Source organism: Pundamilia nyererei, unplaced genomic scaffold, assembly GCF_000239375.1.
Source record: "Pundamilia nyererei isolate P.nyererei 1_Seehausen unplaced genomic scaffold, PunNye1.0 scaffold00049, whole genome shotgun sequence".
In the NCBI taxonomy this organism is placed as follows: Eukaryota; Metazoa; Chordata; class Actinopteri; order Cichliformes; family Cichlidae; genus Pundamilia; species Pundamilia nyererei.
The window spans coordinates 321,582-340,505 of NW_005187450.1; the positions used below are offsets into that span (position 1 = coordinate 321,582).

Here is an 18,924-nt window from a genome sequence, read left to right on the forward strand (position 1 = left end):
GTATCAGAGCCGGCAAGAGGCATAAGCAGACTAAGCAGACTACAGACTAAGCCTGTATTAAAATATCTCAGGGATTAAAGTTTACACTGAGAGAAAGGGCAGTTTCACTGGTCCACAAAAGGTCAAAGTGGCCTGTTGTGTGGCCCACAACATGAAACAAAAAGTAGGTTTGACATCCCTGTGCTAGATTTATAATACAGAAATAAACAATCATGGGCAATATAATATATATATAATATAATATGGGCTTTAGCTGAGGTTGGGGGTGCTAATTCAAATTCTGCTTAAGGCTGTAAAACCATAAAACCTTGGACTGGCTCTGCTCTGTGTAGGAGTCTGTGTAGGAGTCCAAATATGTTGTCATGGTCCAGAGACTCAGTGGTTTTGGTTTTGATTATTATCTTATGTTTTAGGTTCATTCTTGTTGGGAATTTCTTAGTCTCAGGTTTTGTTTCTGCTTTGTATTTCGAGCTCCTTTTGTTCTGTGTCTCTGTGCCTGCCCTGGTCCCACGTCTTTGTGTTCCCTCCCTATTGCCATGTCTTGTGTTAAGCTCGTGTCTGTGCATACCTGTTGTATTTCCTGTTTTACTTTGAAGGTCCTTGTTATATGTCAGTGTGTTCAGTTTACGTTTCCCCTGTCTCGTCAGCTCTGATTTCTCACAGCTGTTGCCCTCCTGTATCCCATTCCCTGATTGCCCCTGTGAGTATATAAGCCCTGTGTTTTCTGCTGCTTGTTGCTGGTCCATCTGTAGGTTTCAGGTCAGTTTTGTTAGTGTTCTCAGTTTAGGTTTTTCCTAGTTTCTCTGTATGCCATTCTCGGTTCCTCCTGTATCCTCTTTACCTCACTAGGTAAAGCTCACTCACTGCATCTGCGTCAGTGCCTGCGTTTGGGTCCTTACCACAACCCCACACGTCTGCCATCGCAGCCGTGACATATGTCGACTCACCATGACTCAGCTGTGTCTGAATAAAACGAAAAGTCTCACATGCAAGATTCAAAGTTGGCTTACATGAAGTGGATTTATAAATCATAATTTAGCCCATCCATATTCATGGATGCACTGTGCCAGGCATGTGCAGAGGCGGGGGCGGAGGGGGCTTGAGCACCTGTCCCTTTCCTCTTATGGTTCCAAGTGCTGTCACCGATCTTTGCAATACAGAGGAGAACTTCACCCCTGAGGTGAGTCACACTACTGTTGAAGACAGCAACACAGCTGTCACAGCTGCAGAGCTTAGTGTGAAGGTTTCGACACAAACCACAGAGGCTCCACACACACTCTTCAGACTTGAAAACCACTAGAGAAGCTGATTTGGAGGTCCAATGTAAAAAACAGCAGGAGGAGATCGAACAACACCACGAGCAGCTCCTCAAAACTCAAATCTAGAAGAAGAAGTTGGAAAACACAAAAATAAGAACAAAGAGCCCACTGTGAGTTTGCAGAGCTCAAAGCAAAACTCTGCGCCAGTGAGGCTCTTTCCAAGAAAAATGATTTGAAGGTCCAAAACCTAAAATATGAGTTGGAAAAAACCAAAGCTTCACATCGAAGCAAAACCAGGAGAACATAAACATCAAAAACCAACTCCAGAAAAAGAAAATATCTTACTTCAGGAGTCTTTGCAGGCTCTGCAAGACACAAGAAAGAAACAAGAAAATTAATCCAACATTGCCAAACGAGACAATTCTCAAGCCCGGTATGAGACAGTACAGCAGTCAAGTTCAGAAAAAGAGGCCAGTGTTAACAAACCAGATCAAAACGAGACACTCCAGGAGAATCAGCAAGATTCTCTTACCCATAAAAAATCTCACCCATAAAAAATTACCATCAACCAATCAAGTAAAACAATTCGATTACCAAAACATCTGAAGTGTGAACATTTAATTTTGTTTTATTTAAAGAGTATTTAAAATGTTCATGTCCATTACAATAAATTAACAGCAGAAATAAATATGTTTACAGCCTGGTTAAAAACTTTGTTCTGTGAATAATAGCCACTGTATCTGTATCAAGTAATATGCTTTGCTCAATGGCTCATGGCATTATAATAATCATGGATTATTCTAATTATGATATTAAAAACACACACACACACACTGTATTTTAAAGAAAATACATTAAGAAACAGATTATATTAGATTCATATTTCAAAAGAGTCAAAAGGCTGATTTTACAGCAGCAACATTATTGTATCTCTACAATTTAAACATTTAATAAGCTTTCTGCCTTGCGCAGAATGGATAGCCAAACAAATTGAATCATCATAAATACATTATTTTATATGTATTACTTTTTGTTGTTGTTGTTGTTCTTATTACTTTGTTAGTTTAGCACTAGGAATTGTCACAGCTAGCGGGGCGAGCCGTGTGTAATTTATTAAAGGACCCAAGATGCAGGCACTAGTGATGTGAGTGGGCTTTTATTGAGGAGGATGACGTACAACAAAAGGCAAAGGATGGCGAGAACAGACAAAACCTAACTGGGAAAACTAAGAATAAAACAAATCTGAAACCTAGAGACACAAACGGCGATGCAGGGAGACAGAGACAGATGCAGGGGAACCACACAGGATGACGGAAGGAGATAACGCAGACGAACAAGGAGAGGCAGGAGAACACACAGGGCTTAAATACTCACAGCAGTAATCAAGGGATGGGAGACAGGAGGGGAACACACCGGGGAGAAATCAGAGCTGACAAGGCAGGGGAAATGTAACCTGAACACACTCACATGAGGCAGAGACTTTCAGAATAAAACAATGAACTTAACAGACAGATTCACGAGCAGACACAGGGACACCATGGACAGAGGGAACACAGAGAAGTGTGAGCAGGCAGGCACAGAACAGAAACCTAACAAATGGCAAACCCTAACAAAGGACATGACCAGAATAAACAAGAACATGGAATAATATAAGGAAACACAAAACACTGAGTGGTCAGACTCAGGACCATGACAGGAATAAATAATAAGGGATCAGCACAATGGTGCAAACTTGTGGCCATAGTATATACATTATGGAGAAGATGTAAATGTCATTGTGCATGTGTGTGGGCATGTTTTATGGATATATAATTATTACTCAAGTATTTAAAGAGTAATAAACACAAATGTAATGGTTTGGTTCTTTAACGTTTTTCTATCATCACTCTATTATGGATTAGGTGCCAGAGTTGTTAAGTGTGGATAATTAAATAATACATTAATGCAACAGCAAATCGTGCCTTGTTCTCAGATGGACAGCAAGTTGAGAGTGACAGATCAGATGTGGAGATGGAAGTAGGGAGAAAGGCAAAGAGTGAGTAACAGACAGAGCCTAGTTTATTTCCCACCGTTTTTAAAATCTGTTGCATTAAGGTTCCAAGCACTGTTACCGATCTTTGCATTTTATTAATATCCCATAATACTTGTTTAATCAGCCACCATGTCTACAGTCTCAGATCAACACAGCCCTGCCCTCCAGCACTATCAGGAGCAGCAGCAACCCCTCAACACCAACATTGAACCCTATCAGTAAAACACAGGCTACATTCCCCCACCTGATGACAGTGATATAGTATGATGCGATTCCATATTATATTCCTGATGAATGTGCTTTGTTGGTATTCAGCCTGGTTCTATGTGCCCTTCGTTAACATTGAGCACCTACCCCTTCAAACATCTGTGCACGGCCCTGCACTGTGCAGAACTGAAGATGTTGTTTGTAAAAGAGGAAGAACCTGTTAAAGACAACAAAGAAGCCTGAGATTAGCACGAGATTCACAGAATCACATAGCGTGCAGTAGTTGTTTATGCATAAACCGAAGAACCGGATCAGAGCAGCAATGTGTGACCGCCCGGTTCGCCCCGCCCACTTGCTCCGCCTGTCCCCCTCCACTGGCTCATCTCCCGCCTTCGTGCAGACCTGCGCTCCGCTGCAGAAGCTACTGTCTCTTTCGGCTCCATTTGGTCTCAGAAAGTGATTCAAAATGCCAATGACACTGGCTTACTGGGATATTCGTGGGGTAAGTGGAGCTAACAGGGAGCTGAAAAACTCCATGTGTGCAGCCCGCAGTTGTTCGCAACGGCTGAACCTCCATCTAATCGACAAAAATATTTTCCCGTCTTATCATGGCCATTTTTCTGTTTTTAAACCTCGGTGGCGTCTAACCTTTAGCGGATAGCGTTAGTGTGTTTGATTTTTAAGATGTGTAACTGTTTATAGAAACTGTTTGAAGCTCGCTAAGTTATTATGTAACTGCAAAACAGCCGAGCTCGGCGTGCCTTTACACAAACTGTTATCTTTGTCAGTGTAGCCTGATAGCTGACGTGTTACGCTATTTAGAGCCGAGATGCTAGTAACATTTGAGGTTACATTATTCAACGAGTCAGACTTTAGTGTAGGGTTAGTTGTGTGGGACATATTCATTTCTAAACCTCTTACATTGTCAAAGCACAGGGACGTGTGCACACAGTGCCAGGGCTGCTCGTGTGAGCAGAGTTCAAGTCTAAATGGTTTCAGCTGTCTGCAAAATCTCATGAATTTCTGCTCCTCCCATTAATCTAGACTTACTGGCATATGAAGTCATCTGAACAAGCCACGAGAGCTTAATCTTACAGCCTCTCGTTAAAAAAATAAAAATATTTATTAGTTATGTTCACGTTTTTTCATAAGGCATGGGAATTTTGTGCAGTTTGCATTACAGAAGGCTCTGCAAACTGTCTCTTTGTGGCCGCTTTAAATATTTTTCGTAATTAATCTAGAGCTAAAGCTGATGATACAGCTATAGAGCTTCTTTATTCACAGGGGGGTTGTTTGAGCAGGTAGCTGAGCACGTTTTATTCTGCAGTTTTTGCACCTGGGGCACTCCTTGGCACAACCCCAGAAGGGATTTGTGTCTCCTCCTAGGGCCGAACCAGGGATCTTTTATTTGTTAGACAAACTTGTAGCTATAATGCTGTAATTTTAAAGAATAGAGTAAAAGTCAATGTAGCTGATTTGAAGATTTACTTCAAATGTTTTACTTCGGGTTTTGATTATTGGAATCATTTTCATGTATCATGGTTTATATTTGCAGTAGTCTTTCCTGCACCACAAGTGGAGTTCAAGAAGTCTTTTACCTGTGCTTCAATTAGCTATAATCGTCTCAATCTTGGATCAATCCAATTCTACATGCTCCATTAAAAGTTACCTCAAGACAAGGTGGTGCAGTATAGTTTAACAGCCATATATTATCTATGTATATGTGTAAAACTATTTAAAAAAAAAAAACTTTTTTAAAAAGAGGTTTAATTTTATTTTGGTTTAAGCTGGACAGAACTTCCACATTTGTGCTTTGCTCTACAATCCTTATTATATCAGGTTCACTATTCACACTTAGGAGGGCTCTGTCAGTGTCTGTGTTCAATGTTCACTTCTAGTTCAACACCAAAAGAAGCAGTTGGAAGCACCTGCAATTGACTTGAAAGGTAATTATTTACAAAGTTAAGCTGTTAAGGAGGCAGACAAAATAACATAACAGAAATAATACAAACAAAATCCCCAAATTGACCCAGAAAATACCCATCTGAACATGTGCTTTTCTAATAGCCTAAACTGTCTCGGCAAGTCTTTTGTCTTTTCTGTGAGTAACTCTAGGTGGAATTAACTAATGGCTACTAGTGTAATCATAGAGAAGTGTTGAGCCATAATGATCTCTAATTTCATATTTTTATTTTATTTCTTTTCTTTAATGTGGCAAAGAATTGAGTGAATTAGGGATCCGATTGCAGCTTTAAACCTGGGTGATGTTTTGAAGCTGGCGTGACACGAGCCAAACTATAGTGTCCTGGGCATGTACAAGCATGTGAAGAGTTTTCACAGCGCCAGGTGCAGTACTGTAAAAGCTAAACTTCTCAAGGGTGAATGTCCCAGTAAATTCACCCCAAGGTCACACCGTGCCATTCTCAGAGAAACTGCAAAAAGCCTTAGAGCTACATCTTCAAGATTCTGCAAGCCTCAGTGAACATGTTGAATATTAAAGTTCATGAGAGTATAAATGGGGAAAAAGACTGAACAAATGTGTCTTGTTTGGAAGGACTGACAGGGGAAAGTCTTTTCTCTCCAAACGCATCATCACAGCAGGGCTTAAATCTTCCAGGTTATAGCTAAACAAACCACAAGACTTCTGAAATTATGTCCTTCATTTACGAAAATGTGCATGGAAACATTCTTGCCTTCTGTAAATTTGGCATCAGATTCATGAAACGTGTACACTGGCCCATTTTGTTTGTACCACAGTAAATCTGAAGTCCAATGCATGTCCTCTGCCCACGTTCTTATGCAGACTTTACAGTTCAGAGGTGCTAATGTACATTAAAAAAAATCTCTCAACTCTGACTTTTGGCTTTTTGCAGCTTGCCCAGCCCATACGCCTCCTGCTGGAGTATACTGGGGAAGAGTACGAGGACAAATACTATGTCTGTGGGGAAGGTAACTTATCATTTCAGCCTATTGATTTAAAGGGGGAAAAAACTCATAACTCTCTAATTAATTAATTAATGTCTCACAGCTCCAAACTATGACAAGACCTGCTGGACTGATGTAAAAAACAAACTTGGACTGGACTTTCCCAATGTAAGAGTTTTTTAAAGTGCGACTAAAAATTCAATTGTGAAGAATGCAACAATCAGCTAACATTATTATTGGAATTTATATCTCACTATAGCTTCCCTACTTGCTGGATGGAGACAGGAAGATAACACAAAGCAATGCTATCATGAGATACATTGCTCGTAAGCACAACATGTGTAAGTACAGTAGCGTGCATTTTGTTTGAGAAGATTTTTTTTCCAAGTTATATTGTAAATCAATGTTAAACTAATATTACTGTTATTAGTTTCTTTATTATTTATGTGAATCTTGTAAACTTTGACAACAGGTGGAGAGACTGAGGGTGAAAAGGTTCGAGTGGACATCATTGAGAACCAGTCAATGGACTTTAGAAATGGGTTTGTGAGGCTGTGCTACACCAACTTTGTGAGTGTTTAATTAAAATAAAAATATCCATAAATATAAATATTCTTTGAATTCCCTAAAACTCCTCTAACGCTAGTGTCATCTCTCTGGTTTCTTCAGGATGAGATGAAACCTGATTACCTAAAGATGCTTCCAAATACACTAAAGCAGTTCTCCGATTTCCTCGGAGATCGGAAGTGGTTTGCTGGTGACAAGGTATACCTGTCCATAAATATGAGAGGAGTCTTGTTTTAAAGCTGCTTTTACAGATTTAAATTTAATAGACAAACTGGGGGCAGAATTTGACAATTTGAGGCCCTTTTTCTCACTCTAAATTGTACATTGTTTGTTTAGATGTGAACATAAATTATTTTGTTAGTTGTGCAGAGAAAAACCTGTACTTTTTATGCTGTGCTAGCTCATCAGTATTAGGCAGGATGCAGCCTAAATTTAATACTGGTTCTTAAACTGATTTATAAATAATTGGAGGAGAAGGTGAACCTGGCAGTAAGTTTGTGGATAGTGTTTTAGGGCTTCATAAAGCTGCAGAAGTGTCTGGTTCTCTGCAGGTTTAACGTGGCTGGTGACTTATTGTTTGATTTACACCACAGATTCTGTTACTTCTAACATGTTTATGCAACTTTTCTTCACAACAGATAACTTTTGTGGACTTCATTATGTACGAGCTGTTGGACCAACACAGGCTCTTTGATTCCAAATGCCTGGCTGACTGCAAGAACCTCACAGACTTTTTAAACCGTTTTGAGGTGAGAACAGTCAAAGTCTTTGCATTAATGATGTAATTTAACCTTTATTTTTTTACCTTTCTTTGTGTGGTGTTGGCTCTGGAGTTGATTTCCTTTTGTTTCTTAAAACTCCAGTGTTTTTATTTTAATCAATGGCCATTATATCATTGCAGGCTCTGGAGAAGATCGCTGCATACATGAAGTCACCAAGATTCATGAAGGCTCCGATAAACAACAAGATGGCCAAATTTGGGAACAAATAGTAAATAACAGTGCCTTTTATGCCCTGGAAAATTCCTGAAAAATGTTAATTAATGAAACTGTCAAATTAACACCAAAGTCATGACTGGAAAAAAAAAAGTGTCATTTTGCTCGGACTGGTAGATTTGATGGTGTTTAATTACGTAACATGCTGTTTGTAAAACCATTAATGATTTCAGATTTGGGGCGGTCGGGACTAATTTGTACTGAAACATTTCTAATGAAAGCACTTATTGTTAGAATTTATAACCTCTTTTTGGCACATTAAAGTGAATTTTGTTCTGACTCTTTGTTGGTGTTTCAATCTTAGCGTAATGTCCTGCACAGCAAGTCCCATCAAAATGTATCTGATGTAGTTTAATGCAGCACAAGAGCAGAAAATGCATCCGGTTCATGATCTGAGCCATCTACAGTCCAATGAAGCCTCTTCAGAAATGGTTTCTGTGGAATCGTGGCTGTCAAGGAGTCATTTTTTTAATGAAGGGGGGATTTAGAAAAAAAAAATGTATGGAGGCAGTTCTGAGAGGTATAACAATGAGTGCCTATAGCCATCTGTAAAACACAGTGGAAGCTCTGTCATGGTTTGGGGCTGCATCTCAGCCAGTGGTGTTGAAGATCTTGTCAAAATTTATGAGGCATTGTTGTGTGTCCTAATAGAGAAGAGAACAAAAAGCAGCCAATATTGAAATAAGTGCTCTGAATGTCCTTTAACTCATTCACTGCCAGCCATTGGCAGTGAATGAGTTAAACCCATTGACTCATTCACTGCCATTGACGTCTATAGACGTCAATGGCAGTGAATGAGTTAAGCCTGGAGAACTGTTCCTGAAGACAAGCAAAATTACAAAAAAGCTCTAAAATATTTCCAAGAATTTGATCTTTCAACATGTTTGGTCTTTGTGTCAAAATGGTTACCATAATTCTGACATTTCTTTTGTTTGTCGTGTGACAAATGTTGAACTAAACATTCTCTACATTTTGCATAGTAAATCCTACATCTCTGCCCAGCTCTCATTAACACCAAGGAAAATTCACATTTTTCTCCTCAGCTGTGAACTTGCAAGATCTCTTATCTTTAGTGATTCTGTTAGTGCCAGAAGTTCAAAGTTCAGCTCCTAGTCTAAGTGCAGCTGGAGTTTGGACCAAACTTCAAGATTTGTGCAAACCGAATTCTGATTAGCATGTTCCACTTCCTGTGACTACCTCATACTAAAAGTTTGAATTATTAATAATTACCAGTTTTAATTCTGCAAATATATATATAATATCTTCATCAGTAAGCTTATCATGGGCTTTTTTTTACCATTAGTTTGCTGATGATCCTGCACTCAACAGTGGATGTAGACAGCAAAAAGAAAATAGTCCCATAAATTTAACTGTTTGCAACTGATTTAAAAGGGGTTGTGCAAAACTGGGTCATGATTTCTGGTGCTTCATTTAAGTTATTTAAATACATATTTAAGTACAACAGGGCATGTCCTATTTACATGCATTATATCAAAGAAGCAAACATTTTACAGCAAATATCTCCAAAACTGGGAAATTCACACAAATGTTTTTTTGGATAAGTAGGCTACAGGAAAAATATGTTAATTTGGGTTTTGCTCCTTTAGGAATGCACGCACTAGAAATAACACAGGATGCATTCATTATGGAATACTGTACATTTTTGTAATGGTAAAAGGCATTTCATCTTACCTGACACCTTCTCGTTAAGGTAATTAGATGATTTGAGACCCCAGGGCAGACCAAGGATACAGCAGGCAGATTATGTCTCTTGTAAGGCTTAGGGACACCATAATGAAGAGCTGTGAGGTGGTGGATGGCTGGATGTTGACGTTTTGTTTTGTGCTTTTTTTAGTTTTTTATGTTTAGGGGCTCTTAATGGAAGAGTACAGCATTGCTGCTTGAGTTTGGACTGAGGTCATGTGATACGTGTGCCATAAACAGTGTACCGATTAAAGACATGCTGGGGAGATTATCCGTCCTGTGTACTGATTAAACAATTTATGGTTTAGTATATTTTATAGCTTTTCTTCTTCAGGTAGTCTAATAGCACTATGAAACATTTTTTAGAGGACGGTCAAGAGTTACTGCTTGGGTCCAAACAACATTAAAGAGGGAAATAACAGCTAATTTTCCACTTTCCCTGTTTTTACATCAGGAAATGGCACAAAAATATGTAAAGATATCACATCATGTAAAAAGAGAAGGCTACATTATGGGAATGTATTTAGAGCTGCTAGTGGGCAAATATTAGAAATAAAATATAGAGTCAGTGTGCCCAAGGTGCTTGCTTCTTTCTTTAATTTATCACAATGATTAAAATATCATAACCCAAGAACTGAGAGAGTCAGGTCAAGTGTGCGGTTGGAGTTAGAGATTCAGGATTGCCTTCAGAAGTTCCTTCTTGTTTGCAGTGGTGATGGAAAGGCTGATAGATGGTGTCACGCCGGAGTCTCAGTGGACTGTTATGTTCACAGACCTGTAGTGACAATAGGGAACAGGTGAAAAGACAGGTGGAGGTATGCACTGTAGACAAGAGGAATGAAAGCAGACAAAGCATCAGTGTGAATGAGGGACAGGATCTGAAATGAGTACGTCAGAGGGACAGCTCAGGTTGAGCAGTTTGGAAACAGAGTTAGAGAAGCAAGGCTGAGATGGTTTGGACATGTGCAGAGAGGGTATCGTGGATATACAGTATTGAACAAGGGATGTTGAAGATGGAGCACCCAGGCAGGAGGAGAAGATGAAGACTACATAGAAGATTCATGATTGCAGTGAAGGAGGACATGAAGACGGTTGGTGTGAAACAAAAGGATACCATGGATAGGGTGAGATGGAGGCAGATGAAGAAGAAGCCAAAAGAAGAAGAAAGTGATTAGAATATTGAACTGTCTGTTTTTCTGTATTTTATTTCTTTTTCAAGCTTTCATAATGTTAACAGATAATAAGGTTTGCATGTACACTGGCTCCAACACTGACTGATCAAAGATGGAAGACATCTGCATCAACTGTACAAAGAGAGAATTTCTTGCAATTTTAGCAATGTTGATTAATAATTTTGTAAAGGTAGGATGGAGGGTGGAAGTTCAAGGCACCAGGACTGCAGGGCATATATGGATGACTGAGATGTTACATGAAAGCGTTCCATAAGAGTGCCAAGCAAATAAAGGTTGTAGAGACCATGTACGAGTGGAAGGCTGCCAGAGAGATAGAGTAGACTGAGATAGCAGGCTTTTATAACTTGAAATAACATGACAGGTTTGGCCACCTATCTGAAAATAAGCAAAGGAAAGCAAGCTACAGCATGAAGCCATTAAGGTCATATTACTTTTAGATCAACAAAATACACACTTATGCCTCTGCACTAGCAGTAATATCTCAGTAAAGGCTTAAAAAATATGTTCAGATTGAGCACAAACACTAACGTGGACTCAAGGACAAACTGATTATTAGCATGCAGCGGTCAAAGATCGAAATCATCATGACTGCGCAAAACAAATAACTGGCCATAAAAAGTCATATTACATATTCTTAGAAAATGTGACATTAACATTTGATATTTTTTTTACTCTTAACTCTTTTACTACTTTTAGTATTTTACATTTTATTTTCCATGTCTGTTACTCGCTGATCATTTCCTTGCAGGTTTTATAAGTCAGATTAAAAAAAACTGTCTAGTAATTGGAGTCTAGTAACTGGGACATGACTAGGCAGAACGTGGAGCTTCACTATGACTCAGCTATCTCTAAAGATAAACAAGAAGCTTAATTTACAGTCAGGTGAAAACCATTAATTAAACACCAGCATGTTTTATTGTTTAAAAGGACATCTCTCTTTTCTGTTTATATTATCTGTCTATAGTGAGTCTCTTCAAGTTCATTAAAAGGTTTTGATAAAGCAAGTTTAACCTGCTCCATTAACATTTTTGTTTACATGTAGCAAATAAATTTACAGCGAACAGACAGAAACTTAAAATGCTAACACACCCAGTCGTGAACTTTTTAACGTAATATATTTTTGGTGCTGCAAAAAAGATGGATGAGGTGGAAAGCAGCCAAACTGGTTTAAAATGCGATATAACGGCCATTTAATAATGTCCATAGTCAAAATGGAGATCGTGGTTGAATAGTTGTGGGACCTGGAGGAGGCCCCGAAAATTCTCCATCTTCAGTATTCTTCAAGTATTCTTACTCAGAGCAAATGCATTTAGAAGTGGTTTCTAAAGTAACAAGCATAGAGGGCATTATTGATTAAGAACGCAGGGAGTAACCACTTGTGCTAGTAGCTGATAATCATTGGAGCTCTGTGGAAATATGACAGAGCGAGTAAAAAGATGTGAAACAAAGACTGCTTTGTTTTCATGTCCAGCTCATCTCCACCCCTGATGTGGGTCACATTCTGCAGCAAGCTCAAACCAATTATAAACCTCAATCTCTTCAAAATTAAAGAACTAAGAAATGCATCAAATTTTGAGTAACGTATCTCTGAGTAATAGTACAGTCAGTGACGTATGCTGATCCTCTCCCTCCGTGTTCAGTCCTTGCACAAGTTAAACCAATTTTTTTGTTCGTTTGATTTTTAGGGAACTGAAAGAGAACCAACTCTACAAACTCCTCCTTTCAGTTTGGGTCCTGGTGTCATCAGTATGACTGATTGAACAAAGCATTGTGTGTCCACCCAGAGACATGTACGTGCTGTTTGTAAAAGGTTCGGTAATCCTGGTTGTGTTTGTTAAAAATACACATTACTGGGACTTCTAAGTGCCTTTCCTTATGTTTGACTTTCATTGTTAATAAGAATGAGTAGAAAAGATGACCTGACCTGTCAGCATGTATTGGACACAATGAAGACAAGATTTATATTTAAGTTACGTTTCGCGTTTAACAAAACGACCCTTTGTTTTATCGAAGGTTTTATCTGGCACGAGAAATTACATCAAGATTGCACGTAGACCAGCTTGTGCAAAGTCTGTCCTCTGATAAAGACAGTAGTGTAAATCTGGTAACTGGACTGTGACTTGGCAAAAATGAACTTCATATCGGTCTTCCTCTTGTTCTTTAGATGTCTGTGAATCCCGATTTGCAGACTCACCGTGACTCAGCTATCTCTTTGATAACAAAGACAGATTCATACATAGTCTGTGTCAATCACTGACGAGTCTCATGCAGGGCAGATTCTTAGTGGAGGATATTTATTATCATATATTACATTATCTTAAAGCATGCAGATGTGTAGATGAAACATTTACATGAAAGGAAGACATTGAGAGCAACACACACACACACACACACACACACGCATGAATGTCTTCACAGTCCAGCGTCATGCAGCAGATTTTCTGTATCCATGAACCAAAAGATAAGAGAAGCACGGCCCACCTGTTGTCCCCTTTTATAGGCTGCAGACAGCAGCTCACCAACCACACTTTGCACCACCGCAGCTGCCCAGGTCTCCCTCAGCTACATTTGGAAAAGGGATTCAAAATGACAATGATACTGGGTTACTGGGATACTCGCGGGGTAAGTTCTACTTTCATTGTTGAATTAAAGAGCTCCTAATTTGAAACAAATCCAGGAAATGTTGAGTTTGTATTTACAGTGTAATAAAGTCACCCTATAAGCGTGCAGGGTCAAAGGAGGCTGACTGATTGTTGTAGCACTGCTGTTTAGTTATTATATCAAACAGAGCTAATAAAAAAAATCTAGATTATCAACAGCAGCTGAGGTCAATAAAGGTACTGTCAATAAAACAACTGTTCCTAATTTTGACCTTTTTAACAGGTCCAAGAGATATAATGAGGTTATTTTGTTGCCTTTTATTTTTACGCATTAAAGTATCCAACCCTTTAAGATGGTTGCAAGGCGGTTTTCTTTCATGTTATTTCATTTTAGAGTTGACTCTATGAACACTTTGATGTAATCAGATGAAATTTGCAAAAATGGATTGATGTGGATCAAAAGTTTTGCAGGTGACCAACCTCCTAATTTCTCATCACACAATTCATTTTTAATAATGAAAACTGCATTCTGCCAAGAGCTGCACAAGTTATGTCCTCCAAAACGAAGAGAACCAATGACGTATCTACACATAACACAGTGTAGGTCTTACACGCGTGTTTGGCATGGCAAACGTCTGAAGGAGAATTGATGAAACGTACTCCTCCGTTAGAAGCTAGAGTAGGTTGACTGTGGTTCAGTATGTGTGATCTCTGGACCAATACAGCCCAGGTGCCTTATTCTGCCTTATAAATAAGAAATTTGTCTAAAAATGGATGTGCAGAACAACGCAAATCTGTGAGTTATTGAAGTTACTGCTACTGTGCCACGTGCGTAAATGCGCAAATAATCTTTTTCCTGCGTTCCATGTGAGACTACGATTATTTAAGTCAGTACTGCAAGATTCCAGTTGCTATCCAATTGCACACTTTCAAATACTCTAGCAGTATACTAGCCTAAAAAAACACAGATACGTGTGTCTCACCTGATTATTGGACATTTGCAGCTTGGCCAGCACATCCGCCTCCTGCTGGAGTACACCGGAGACAAGTATGAGGAAAAGCAATACGTCTGTGGGGAAGGTAACTAAGCATTTTAACCCAGTGATACAAATCTGTCATAATTCGGGCTGAACATCGGGTTTACTCACGTCACGTTTTCTTACGCAGCTCCCGACTACGACAAGAGCCAATGGACTGACGTTAAATTCAAACTTGGAATGGACTTTCCCAACGTAAGAGAGTTTAACCTGTAAATATAAAATTATTTGGAAAGTTTGCAAATTTAAACCATCGGCTAACACTAATGCTGCAATTCACATCTCACCGTAGCTACCCTACTTGGTCGATGGAAACAGGAAAATACCGCAAAGCAATGCTATCATGAGATACATTGCTCGTAAGCACAACATGTGTACGTTTTAAAAATTTATAAAAAAAAATTAATACTTTGTTCAAAAGAGGCAATTTCTTTGTAGATTTTTACATTATATTAATTGACAAACTAATACTGCCAATGCTTTTAAGTAACTCGGACCTCTAAGGTGTTGTTTGATAACAGGTGGAGAGACTGAGGATGAAAAGATCCGAGTGGACGTCCTGGAGAATCAGGCCATGGACCTCAGGCTTGCCTTTATTAAGCTGACCTACTTAAACATTGTGCGTGTTAAATTTTAAAGAAGAAAGAAAAAATTATTCATTTTTAGAACTGCTAATTTCTACTAAAGCCAATTTCATTTCTCTGACATCAGGATCAGAAGCCAGAGTACCTGAAGAATCTGCAGTGTACACTGAAGCAGTTCTCGGATTTCCTCGGAGGAAGAAAGTGGTTTGTTGGTGACAAGGTATGCTACTCCATAAACAAGAAAGGAGAGTCGTTTTATGAAGCTGCGCTTGTATTTGCTTTGTATTCAGTGCCCACACTAGGGGGCAGAATTTGAAAAGAAAAGAAAAGGAATTTCGGTGTAGGCTGTTTTTTCCACTGAAGTGCTCAGCATTGTGGATGCAAGTCTAAACTGTCACCTGTTTCTGTGGGACAGGAGTCAGGGGGGATGTTTGCATTACAAAAATCAAACTGCTGACTCTGCAATTAGCCATTAACACATTTTATTGCCTGAGCCAAGACTACTATGGAAGCTTGTTAAAACCACTGGGGGAAAATGCCATCTATCAAAAGTCAGGTTATTATTTCAATAGTCCAAAAGTTGGAGTTAATAACCCAAAGTTTGTATTTGTAAATGGCAAAAATGTTTTTTTTAAGTGGTAGAAACAAACTTCCATAAATACCGGTTCTTGATAACACCTGGGCTGTTTAGAGATGATTAGAGCGATGAAAGCGAACCAGACAGTAAGTTTGTGGATGGAAAACAAAATGTTGAACTTTGATAGGCTATAAAATTTCGCAGAGAGGACCGGCTTTCTTTAAGTTTAATGGTGCTCATGAATTATTGTTTGATTATACTATAAATTCTGCTGCCATCAACAGATCACTTTTGTGGACTTCGTTATGTACGAGCTGTTGGATGAACACAGGGCCCTCGAGCCTAAATGCCTGGAGAACTTCAAGAACCTCAATGATCTAATGAAACGTTTTGAGGTGAGAAGACTTCAGTGTTCATCAGATACCATCAGTGCAACTTGCACTTTGTATTTTCTCAAATATATACTACAAAGTTATTCAGTCACTTTGGCTTCATTCCCTGACCCCCCACGTCAATGACATTACTGAAACTCACCGGTAGGTAGCTTTTGCTTTGTTTTTTAACCAGATGTCTTCCTATATCATTGTAGGCTCTGGAGAGGATTGCTGCCTACATGAAGTCACCAAGATTCATGAAGGGTCCGATAAACAACAGGATGGCCCAGTGGGGAAAGTAACAAGGCCGAGAAAGTCCTGAAAAATGTTATTAATGCAACCGCTGAAATAACATCAATGTTAACTTTGCTTGTACCCTGCTTTAATCACATTACACTGCCAAAAATATGTTCAAGCCATTAAACTCAGTTATGGTTTTAGGTTTGTGGGGGGAAAAATAATAATTTGCACTGATCACAAGGACATTTTTTTAAACAGATTAAAGAAACGGTTGTTCTGACTTTTCTGTTTTGGCGATTCAGTTTTTTCACAACAAAACACACGATTGTTTCTCATGTTTTTGTTGATCACACACGACACAGTCAATGAGGCAAATGCTGGATGAAGCCATTGTTTACATACGTACTCGTTTTATTTCATCAGGAAAAACTATACAAAGTCGAAATTACTGGAAGCACAAAAAAGCAAGATTACGGTATAAACTAATATTTGAGTAACTGACAATTAATTGCTGTCATTGATACGTTTTATGTATATATATATATATAGACGCTTCCTTTGAAAGTGGCAAACTCGTATACCTCAGGCAGCAGCTGTGCTTACTGGTCAGGAAATAACTGAATAAATTGGTCCATCATTTTGTAAGTAGCTGTGATCTGACTTTATGCTGCACAGTACGAGTCTGTGAACAGCAGGGTGCAGTGAAAGCAAATAGTATCCTCACTGAAGAGCTGTGCAGCTCATTTAACAGTTTGATGTGGATGAAAATGACTTCTTGGCTTTTTTTGGTTTGTTTTTTTGGGTGAATAGTAGCAGAAAATTGTTGACTGACTGTTTTACCAGTTAAATTCTTTTCATGCCAAGCTGCAGCAGAAAATGCTTAATTAAAATTAATAATAATTTAATACAGCGTTCTATTAAGGAAGATCACTACCAAAAACAATGTTTTTAATCCTGCAAATATATTAATGTTGCATTGTTTTAATCAGCAGGCTCATCATGGGTTAAATTCTCCATTGCATTGTCCAGTTTCCTGAAAAGACAACTCCAAACCTCCGTTCTTCATTTGTGTCCACAAGCATTTTTTCCAGTCCACTTTGGACTTGTTGCTAGGCAAACAGTAACCACACAGATGCAGAATGATGTCATTCTGCATCTGTCTCTGTCTCTGTCTCTGACATCCACCTTTGCGTCTGAGTACTGTTCCCACCACTCCATCAATGGACTTTTACCTTTGATGGCGAGCACTGCGCATGCTCATTGAAAATTAAAATCTTCGAGTTTGCCACTTCAAACAGCAAATCAACATTTGTTACAGTTTAATTTATGGAAAAATAGCGAAATCAATTCAGACAGTTTAAATTCAACACCCTTAATTGCACACATGAGAAACATCCGAAGGGCCGGCGCAGTGACGCAGGTCGTTAGTAGCGGCCGTTGTACATGCCTGACGGTTCACTGGCCAGCTGCAGGAAACAGGATGAATTATTACTTACATGCTAACATTTAACTGTGAGTGTGTGCGTATTCTAACAAATTTACTTACTGCAATGGCTGACTTAACAGCCTGCAGCTGGAAGAAGACTTTGCCTCCCTCCTCTGGACACACAGTCCTTATTTCTTGTTTATTCATTCCCAGAAGCTGTTGTCCACTCAGCACCCCGAGGCTCCTGACAGTGCTGTACAAGAGAACAAATAAAATGACATTAAATGCAAGTGTTATATAGATTGCAAACATGAACTTGTCTGTTGCTCCGTGGAGAATGCCACTCACATTTTGGAGAAGCCTTTGTACTCAAGCCAGGCTTGCACCTCTGCAGGTGAGGAGGACCTGTCCAGGGTGACAGGGCCGCGAGGATCTCGCTGGAAGGAAGACTGAAATATCAAATGTTAAGGCTGTTTATGAGCAAACATATTTATTTATGTACACGCTTATGAATATGCCCAATCTGAACGCAAGGCACAAAGTATTTTTGACGTGAGGCTTTCTGGTTTCTGTTTGGCGGGTAGTGTTTGAACAATGATGGAAAACCACATTGCTCGATTTCTAGGGAAGCTCAGATCATTTAATGTTTGCAGCAACATGTTGGAGATCCTTTCAAGTGCCATCTGTTTTGCTGTTATCTGGTGGGTGGGGCAGCATCAGTGCCAGAGATGCCAGGAGGATCAACAAACTAATCCAGAAGGCCGGAAGCATCATTGGTCAGAATGTGGAGGCGTTTGAGTCCGTTAGCGTCAGAGGTCACTGAACAAACTGCTCTCCATCATGGACAACTCATCACACCCACTCCACTCCACACTCAAGAGGCAGCAGAGCTCCTTCTCCCTCAGACCTTTTTAACTGACTTAATTTGACTTTTTTTGTTGTTTATCACTGTAGTAAATTTATTAATTCCTGCACTATCTCATAGTATAAGGCCCTTACCAGCCACCTGTCGCACTTTTATTTTTAACTGTGTTGTTTATTGTAGACTGTAACATTTCTACTCTTTATTATGCTGCTGTAACAAATCGGTTTCCCTTGTGGGATCAATAAAGTATCTGTCTGTCTATCTATTTGAGCAGCTGTTTGACTGCAAGCAAGTAAACAGTGTGGAGATTCAAAGAGTAAAAGCATTTGCCAAAATCTT

At 39.2% G+C, this 18,924-nt stretch overlaps 3 protein-coding genes and 1 long non-coding RNA gene across 5 annotated transcripts in view; 2 read left to right on the forward strand and 2 right to left on the reverse strand.

The window, feature by feature from the left end:
- Window positions 1–3,839: 3,839 nt before the first annotated feature.
- On the forward strand, window positions 3,840–8,264 carry LOC102201603 (glutathione S-transferase Mu 3-like). Its single transcript, XM_005732855.2, has 8 exons — window positions 3,840–4,000; window positions 6,372–6,447; window positions 6,527–6,591; window positions 6,683–6,764; window positions 6,896–6,993; window positions 7,093–7,188; window positions 7,629–7,739; window positions 7,892–8,264. The coding sequence occupies exons 1-8, from the start codon at window positions 3,965–3,967 to the stop codon at window positions 7,979–7,981; spliced, it is 654 nt and encodes a 217-aa protein (XP_005732912.1). The 5' UTR covers window positions 3,840–3,964; the 3' UTR covers window positions 7,982–8,264.
- Window positions 8,265–9,683: 1,419 nt separating this feature from the next.
- LOC102202402 (uncharacterized) lies at window positions 9,684–14,526 on the reverse strand. Its single transcript, XR_311719.2, has 3 exons — window positions 14,466–14,526; window positions 13,364–13,444; window positions 9,684–10,464 (listed from the first exon to the last, which is right to left on the reverse strand). It is a non-coding gene; the product is annotated as an uncharacterized LOC102202402 (long non-coding RNA).
- Window positions 13,469–16,503, forward strand: LOC102202109 (glutathione S-transferase Mu 3-like). 2 transcript variants are annotated; one of them, XM_013910835.1, is made up of 8 exons: window positions 13,469–13,504; window positions 14,487–14,562; window positions 14,650–14,714; window positions 14,812–14,893; window positions 15,041–15,144; window positions 15,231–15,323; window positions 15,965–16,075; window positions 16,270–16,503. In XM_013910835.1, the coding sequence occupies exons 1-8, from the start codon at window positions 13,469–13,471 to the stop codon at window positions 16,354–16,356; spliced, it is 654 nt and encodes a 217-aa protein (XP_013766289.1). In that variant the 3' UTR covers window positions 16,357–16,503. The 2 variants fall into 2 exon arrangements, with proteins under 2 accessions (XP_013766289.1, XP_005732914.1); XM_005732857.1 differs by having other exon boundaries at window positions 15,041–15,138.
- A 1,162-nt stretch (window positions 16,504–17,665) lies between these two features.
- Window positions 17,666–18,924, reverse strand: part of eps8l3b (EPS8 signaling adaptor L3b) — an 8,886-nt gene continuing 7,627 nt past the window's right edge. The window contains exons 14-16 of the mRNA XM_005733055.1: window positions 18,069–18,169; window positions 17,841–17,973; window positions 17,666–17,760 (exon numbers count right to left, since the gene is read on the reverse strand). Of these exons, the coding sequence (XP_005733112.1) occupies window positions 17,719–17,760; window positions 17,841–17,973; window positions 18,069–18,169 (276 nt within the window). The 3' untranslated portion in view covers window positions 17,666–17,718. The remainder of the gene's footprint in view (window positions 17,761–17,840; window positions 17,974–18,068; window positions 18,170–18,924) is intronic.